Source organism: Micropterus dolomieu, linkage group LG13, assembly GCF_021292245.1.
Source record: "Micropterus dolomieu isolate WLL.071019.BEF.003 ecotype Adirondacks linkage group LG13, ASM2129224v1, whole genome shotgun sequence".
NCBI lineage: Eukaryota > Metazoa > Chordata > Actinopteri > Centrarchiformes > Centrarchidae > Micropterus > Micropterus dolomieu.
The window spans coordinates 25,351,831-25,359,840 of NC_060162.1; the positions used below are offsets into that span (position 1 = coordinate 25,351,831).

The 8,010-nt window shown below is 38.8% G+C and overlaps 1 protein-coding gene across 4 annotated transcripts in view; it reads left to right on the forward strand.

The window, feature by feature from the left end:
- The window catches only part of sh3bp2 (SH3-domain binding protein 2), a 30,050-nt gene extending 23,275 nt beyond the window's left edge, over positions 1-6,775 (forward strand). For 3 of the 4 annotated variants that reach the window (XM_046067429.1, XM_046067425.1, XM_046067424.1), the window contains exons 6-13: positions 135-220; positions 308-385; positions 1,101-1,824; positions 1,960-2,083; positions 2,603-2,658; positions 3,672-3,747; positions 4,947-5,006; positions 5,146-6,775. In XM_046067429.1, the coding sequence (XP_045923385.1) occupies positions 135-220; positions 308-385; positions 1,101-1,824; positions 1,960-2,083; positions 2,603-2,658; positions 3,672-3,747; positions 4,947-5,006; positions 5,146-5,283 (1,342 nt within the window). In that variant the 3' untranslated portion in view covers positions 5,284-6,775. The remainder of the gene's footprint in view (positions 1-134; positions 221-307; positions 386-1,100; positions 1,825-1,959; positions 2,084-2,602; positions 2,659-3,671; positions 3,748-4,946; positions 5,007-5,145) is intronic. The other variant, XM_046067426.1, reaches the window with a different exon arrangement.
- Positions 6,776-8,010: the final 1,235 nt, after the last annotated feature.

Below are 8,010 nucleotides of genomic sequence, written 5' to 3' on the forward strand. Positions count from 1 at the left end.
GCTTATAGCAATAACAGCTAGTTTGTCAAGAGCTATCCACGTCCTGCAGAAAATGTCATGAATCATGAACCCATTAAGAACCACTTTTTTCTGAATAATGTATATTCATGATAACATTTTCTTTGTCGCTATAGCGACTCAGATTCAGATGCTGACAGTTTCTACGGCACGATTGAGAAGCCCATGGATATTAAACACCCCGTGGATAACGCAGAAGATGGTAAGAGCACCTTTGTGAACACGAACACACAACACACACGCTGCACTGTGTGCACTTTTGCAAACTGTCTCTTCTTTCTGTGTGTAGATTATGCTGAGGATGATGATGATGACGATGAGGAAGACTATCTGAAGCCAGACGGTGACAGTTCGCAGACATCCACAGGTGACCTCACACACCACACACCATTTGAGCTCACTTGTATACAGTCCGTTACAGTGAAGGTAACAGAACAATACACTTCCACTGTTAAGTTACTGACATCAAAACTGATCGTAATGAGGTCAAAGGTCACATCCAAAGACCCAGACCCCACAGTGCTTTTGCCTCACTTGCACATTAAAAAACACACACTCGATATTTTAATAGAGCTTGTGATTTTTGGCTTCAGTGGTTTTTTAAAACAAATCTGTGACTTTATTTGTTTCTATCAATATTAGAAAATAAGATTTTTTTTTAAATTAGATTTTTTTTAAATGTGTGAATGTGAAAACTTTGTGGTTTTAACAATAATGTATTTATTCTTTTTTTCTTTGTGAGACTCTGACACACTACTTGATAATAATTATAGTGTAGTCTGTGCTGTCCACACCACCAGAAGATCTCGCACATACACTACATACACAATAAAACAGGAACCAAAACAGCTTTTGGTTCCTCGGAGAAGGAAAATGCAGGTGAAAAACAGTTAACACCAATCGTATCCTTTTAAAGAAGCTGAACTTATTGAGCCTTGTTTGTACTAATTTGCATGAAATGTGTAGTTTTACATGTAGGGCAAACATGAAGTGCAGTGAACACGTAGGGAAACTAACAAAAGAAACTTTAACCAAAACAAGAAGTTTGATTTTTTTATTTATTTATTTTTTGACCTCCTCAGCTCGACCCACGGGGCCGCCCCCCACCTATCCTCCTCCTCCAGTGCCGGCAACATTCCAGGTCCGTCAAGACTCCAGTTCAGGTTCTTCCAAAGGAGCACCTCCTCCCATTCCGTCGCTACCAAGAAATCCAACCAGCCTGCTCCCCAAAAAGCCCCTGCCCTCTGTCCCCCCTTCCTCCATACTAAAAGACCCCAACAAAGGCCAGCCTCCTCCTGTCCCATTTGCCCCGCACCTGCTGCAGAAGTCCTTCTCCTCTATCCCCCCGACTCCTCCGCCCCCAAACACAAAGAAAACTCTTCAGAGCAGGGCGACATCCGTAGGGGGGATCGGGAACGACAAGAGAGACTGGAGGCCTTTGCCAGCCACATCGGTCCAATCTCCCGCCACTCTGCCTATCTGCAACCAATTAGAGACCAGAATGGTCCTAAATGGTCCCATACACTCCTCTCTTAATGCTGGAGGGAGCCAGTCGCTGGGCAACAACCACCACGGGTTGATAAGCAACCACCGCAGCAAGCCGAGCATACCGACCCCTCATTCTGCGAATCTTCTAGGGTCCCTCAACCAGACGTCCTCTATTCACCCACCACTGCCTAGCCACCCTCCAGTATCTCCTCTTTTGAAAACTGGACTACACAATAAGCCAGGAACACACAAACCTCCTCTACCTACAGCCAAACCCACACTGCCTGGAGCCAAGTCCAAGCCAGGAACCCCACTTCAGTAAGTTTGATTCCAACACACAAAACATTAAACACAGAGTACTTTTTTGAAAACCTGCAGGGAAATGTCCTCTGAAAAAAACTAAAAAAAGTTAATCTGGTTGAAGTGGCCTCAATGAGTCGTGTTTCCTCCCAGAAGGGCATCTCCAGAGGGCCAAAGCTTCCGTTCACTGGGAGACGAGGCACCCACAGAGTTCAGGAAGCAGCGAGACTTTACCAAACACAGCAAAGGAGACGACTCTGATGAGGACTATGAGAATGTAAGAGAGACTGAAGTGATGTGACAAGTGATATTAACCATCACCACAGGCTTCTTTTGAATGACTGTGTGTATATGTTGCTTTAAGCTTCCTGCAGACTATAAAGCTGATGATACACGGAGCAACTTTTAGAGCAGTGGTGCTGGGCAATGTTGCCATTAATGGTAATGAGTAAAGATTACTACCATAATCCCCTCCCCCACCACTCCGCCACCCTCCTCGCACCACCACTATCTGTTCAAAACATAGTCGGACTTGCCACCAGCAACATTGCCCAGCAACATTGCTCAAAAAGTTGCCCTGTGTATCATCAGCTTAAGACTCTGAACATCTCAGAGTTGTTGCGCTGATCACACAAACATTACTGTTGTCATGTCGTGTAAGGATGTACAAACTACACAAATTATTTCTGAATGCATTTCTCAACCTCAAAGTCTCAAAGTGACCCTTACTTGAGTCAATATCAGTGCTGCAACGAACATGTTGCGGGCATGATTAACCAAGTGTTTCTATCTACAGATCCAGCTGCCAGACTCTGTGTTCATCGACACAACTGAAACCAGCTTCGTAGAAAAGTATGACACATACACTTGTTTGCAATTTAAGTTTTTGTTTGTTTTGGTAAACTAAAATATTCCTTCAGTAGTAATTCTGCCCTCTAGTGGCAACAAAGAAAACCACTTTCTGCTTTATTTCATCCAATTCTTTTACTGACACTGTCTTTGTTATTTCCTTTATTTATGAAGTACTTTCTCAGTGCTGTGCTTTATTCACATCAGTTTAAATCAAAGTATCTGCTGCATCTGTTCTTGTTCATTCTATCTTATTTGCATGAGTAGTTAAAAACTATCGAGTCATAGTGGGCCATAAAAAAATTATAAATCTGTACAAGGATAAAAAATATATATACTTGTGGAAATATAAAAAGGAATAAATAATAATAATAAATGAGTAAATAAATACATTTGAAAATGTAAAGAGAAATAAATAAAAAATAAACACATGTGGAAATATAAAGAAAATAACAAATAACAATTTTCATATGTATTAGTTCATTTAATTCTGTATATATATACTGTATATATACAGAATGTAATTTTTATTCCTTAATTTTTCCTTAATCTTCTTTTTCCTATTGCTAGTCTTTTAGGCCCCCATGGCATCACATACCTTGCAATGGCTGCTGACCCCTTAAAGGTGCAGTGCTGTTACAGTGCCAATACAGAAAACAATAAGGAAAGGGGATTATAAAAATTAATATTAGATAAAAAATGATTGAATACATAAAATATATAAAATAAATATAAACAGAAATAAACAGTTAATGAAAATGTTTAAAGTAAAAATTTTCTTTTATATTGTGATATTTGTCTTTAAATTTCCACATCAATTTATTTTTTATTATTATTTTATTTCTCTTTATGTATCCACATTTATTTTCCTATCTTGTTTTTTTTTCTTATTTTTTTCTTTTTTTACGGCATTCATATGACCCCATACACAACAGTTCCTTCCAGTAAAGTCGTTTGAAATGAGGATACCATATTTAGCTTATCTGTGGTAACTGGAACGATGTTTGTACCTGCAGGTTATTCAGAGAGAGCTCAATCCCACCACTGGACGGACTGTATGGCATCAGAAACTCAGGAACCAAAACATCAAAGGTAAAAAAAAAAATTTAGTGAGAATGATACTATAACATTTCCTATCCTCCACTGCAGAAACTATTGTCTCTACATAGTTGTAACTCACTTTTGATTTCATCAATAAGTATGAAGCATCAGCGACTCATAAAAACTGATTAACTAAAATTATATTCAGTGTATGTCCATGTCATGATCATTTTTAGCCATGTGTCTCTGTTAATGGCAATATTGTTATTTATGTCTGTCAGCTCACCACTTTCAAAATTAAAAAATCTCTGACTTTTCATCTAGCACCACCATCAGGTCAAAATTACATTTAATCCCAGTACTTTGGTTCCCATCAGCTTCAACTGTGCTTTGTATTTAGCAAATGGTAGGATGCTAACATTTAGTGCATGCATGCAATTTTTCCAAGCTAAACTACGATGATGAACATAACTTGCTCAACATCAGCATGTAATCAATGTCGTTATTAGCATGTTAGCATGGCTGCAGACTTAGTGTTGTTAAATAACATTTGGTAAATGAATCACAGACTTAATCCTCCCAGAGTTCAAGAGATGACCGATTCTGTTCTTCAGAAAATGGACAGAAAATAATTACTACTCTACCCTATGAAACAAATACTGAGCTCATTTAGGTCCTTATAGAAACAGAAAGATTAAACACACTTCCCCAAATGAGAATATCACTCAACTATAATACAATACCTTACGGAGTGAGACACTAACAGTCTATAACAGCAATATTCTGAAAACTTAAATCCTTGTTTCATGTTTTAGTCACTGTTACATTAGTGAACTGTCTACCAGCTCTTTGTCTTCCACATTAGAATTTTTTAATGACGTAGCTTTCTGAAAATGAACCTCAAATATATTTAGACTGAATTACCAAACAACTAAAATTACTATTATGATTATGATAATGATTATTGTTATTATTATTACTAATACTGTTATTTTATTAGTCAAATAAACCTACCTGTATGTATTGAACAGTGTTATATTAATGTTATTAATATTTTAAATTATCTTGTGTTCATTAAATCACTCCTATACTTTGCATATAGTTCAGATAAAATGTAATTACAGGTAGGCACACACAGGTAACTTTTGTTCTGATACCTTTTATCTTAATATCTGAACTTGGTTGTACTGATGTGAAGGTCTGATCCTGACACGTGCGTCCTAATGAAATTATTGTGGTGTGTTGTCCAGGTGCTGGTGGTGTGGGATGTCGCTATAGGCAAAGCCAGAAACTACCGGCTGTTTGCAGAGGTAAGAAAGCTGCTGCGCTCTATCATATTCTGACTATATATACACAATAGTTACTTATGTGTAGAAATTAGGCATAATGACAATGTAAGATTCACAACACAGTAATACAGTCTCCTGTTCACTGTGGGTGATTTCACAGGAGGACCACATCTTTCTGGACAGCGAAGTGACCTTCCCCACTCTGTCAGCTCTGATCGAACACTACTACAACCATCCTCTTCCTCACCACGGCTCGCTCTGCCTGCAGAAGCCCTACACAAAGACACTGATCTTCTGATTGACACAGTCAACATACAAAAATACAACTGAGACCAATGGACACAAAAAGCAAAGGAGAACAGAGACTAGGGGCGTCTCTGCATCTGGAATCCATCAACAACATAAGCTCACTCACAGATGAAATCCTTTTCTCATCTGTTGCAGCAGCAGACTGCAGCATAAAGCTTCAAGGTAAACAACAAGGACAGTAACTTCTCTAAAATTCAGGCTGCTAGGACACCAGCTAGTGTGTGTGTAACTTATGTCAGTCGTGATGACAGGAAAAGAAACCATTAGTGATCAAGAGTTAATGGAACATAGTTCAACTTGAAGACAAACTAGACTCTTCCCGCAGCAGGCCATGCTAATCCGCTTTTGTACACTGAAAACATCAGTTACTGTAAATACACATCAATTTTTAGGGGGAGATATTAGTTACGACAAAGATAAAGCTTTCTAAAAATCTAGCAAACTCTTTTAATGGACAAGAGGTCTTAATTATTCAGACACCTGGTCTGTTTTTGAAACACCTCTGCTGCTTTAATGCAAACTGAAGAATCTGTGTTTGCAGATTCAGATGGATGTGATATGTTTTGTCCACAGAGGGGCGCTGTGACACCAAATTACAGCTTTAAATTCGGGTTCATGTGGGATCCTGATAAGCTCTGTTTACCAGCGTTTCCTGTGGGTCATACCCAATGCCCACACTCGTCCACACATCTCCTGTAGAAGCCAACTGTATTTACACATGCTTTACCACAGTTTATGGTTTATATTTAGGAAAGGATTTCTCAAAATCGCAAGTGATATATTGCATATTTCTTTTAGCAATGTCAGATATGTATGCGCTATTATTCTCCAAGTCTCATCAAAATGAATAGATTATTGCTATTAACAGATAACCACCTCTGGAGGTTCGGCCACAACTGCGTTTAGTTTTAGTTTCAAATGACACAGATACACTGAACCTCAACGTCATGAATTGTCTTTATATTTTTCACAAACTTTCAGCCTCTTGTCCAGACCAGACCTTGAACCTCAAACTAATTTAGTGTCTCTAACTCATTTAGTGTGCTGAGACAAAAGACTGTGGGAGTCATTTCTGACTCCCAAGCACTCTCAGCACTTTAGCACACTCCCTTGAAATTTTCAGCATTGTTGAGCCCAAAGCCCATAACAAGAGGTTCAAAAAAGTTGCACATTTTAAAAGGAGTGTTCCACAGTGTTGTCCTTGGAAGGTGGAAAAATCATCTCACTTATTAACTCAGACCCCACGTGTTGCATCATATTTGGCTGAACATGAAGGAATATGAATTTTCTTTGTTCTCAACTGCCAAAATGTTGAGATCCTGCAAATACAGTTTGTACAGCACTGACTTTAATGTTGTAAATCACTCTATATTTATATGTAAATGCTGTATGTACTGTAAAAACTATGCCTGTAAAAATGTAAATATATTGTTTTCTACAGAATTATATGTTGACAATGTATAAAGTATTACTCAGACGCTGCTGTTGTTTTGTCTCCTCTTTTGATTCCTGTATCTAAACTTTGAGCTTGCAGCTTCCCGAGTAGCGTCACATGTCTCACGTCACATGTCAACAGTGAGTGCGACACTGCTAGTAGCTCACCCAGTGTCAGAGGATAGATACAGTAACAAGATGATTATTTTGATTAGCAACTTTTCTTTGATAAATAAGTTATTAATTTAGTCTGTAAACATCAGAAAATACTGATAAATTCACAGAGCCCAAGGTGGCGTTCAAAAATAGCCGATTTACAAATTCACAATCTTCATGTAACATGGAAGTAGAGAATTTTTACTTGATAAATGAGCGAAACAACTGATTGTTTCAGCACTAAATCAATTTGTATTTTTTGATTATGTTTATTTTTGTGATTCCGCTTGTAACAGCATGTCCAGGATGGCAGACGGACTTACTTATTGCATCATTATCATTTAGTACAAAACAGCGAAAAGTATGTTGATGTCAGTGCGACGTGGTGGTGTGATAAAAATTCTAATGGTCTCAGGGTGAGCTGTTAGACCACAGGACAAACCTGTGTATGAATGAAAAGAACATCCTTTGTTATTTTTTTTTATCTCCCAAAGACATGCAGGCTAGGTTGATTGGTTACCCTAAATTGTCCTTAGGTGTGAGTATGAGCGTGAGTGGCTGTTCATCTACACTCACCTAAAGGATTATTAGGAACACCATACTAATACTGTGTTTGACCCGCTTTCGCCTTCAGAACTGCCTTAATTCTACGTGGCATTGATTCAACAAGGTGCTGAAAGCATTCTTTAGAAATGTTGGCCCATATTGATAGGATAGCATCTTGCAGTTGATGGAGATTTGTGGGATGCACATCCAGGGCACGAAGCTCCCGTTCCACCACATCCCAAAGATGCTCTATTGGGTTGAGATCTGGTGACTGTGGGGGCCATTTTAGTACAGTGAAGTCATTGTCATGTTCAAGAAACCAATTTGAAATGATTTGAGCTTTGTGACATGGTGCGTTATCCTGCTGGAAGTAGCCATCAGAGGATGGGTACATGGTGGCCATAAAGGGATGGACATGGTCAGAAACAATGCTCAGGTAGGCCGTGGCATTTAAACGATGCCCAATTGGCACTAAGGGGCCTAAAGTGTGCCAAGAAAACATCCCCCACACCATTACACCACCACCACCAGCCTGCACAGTGGTAACAAGGCATGATGGATCCATGTTCTCATTCTGTTT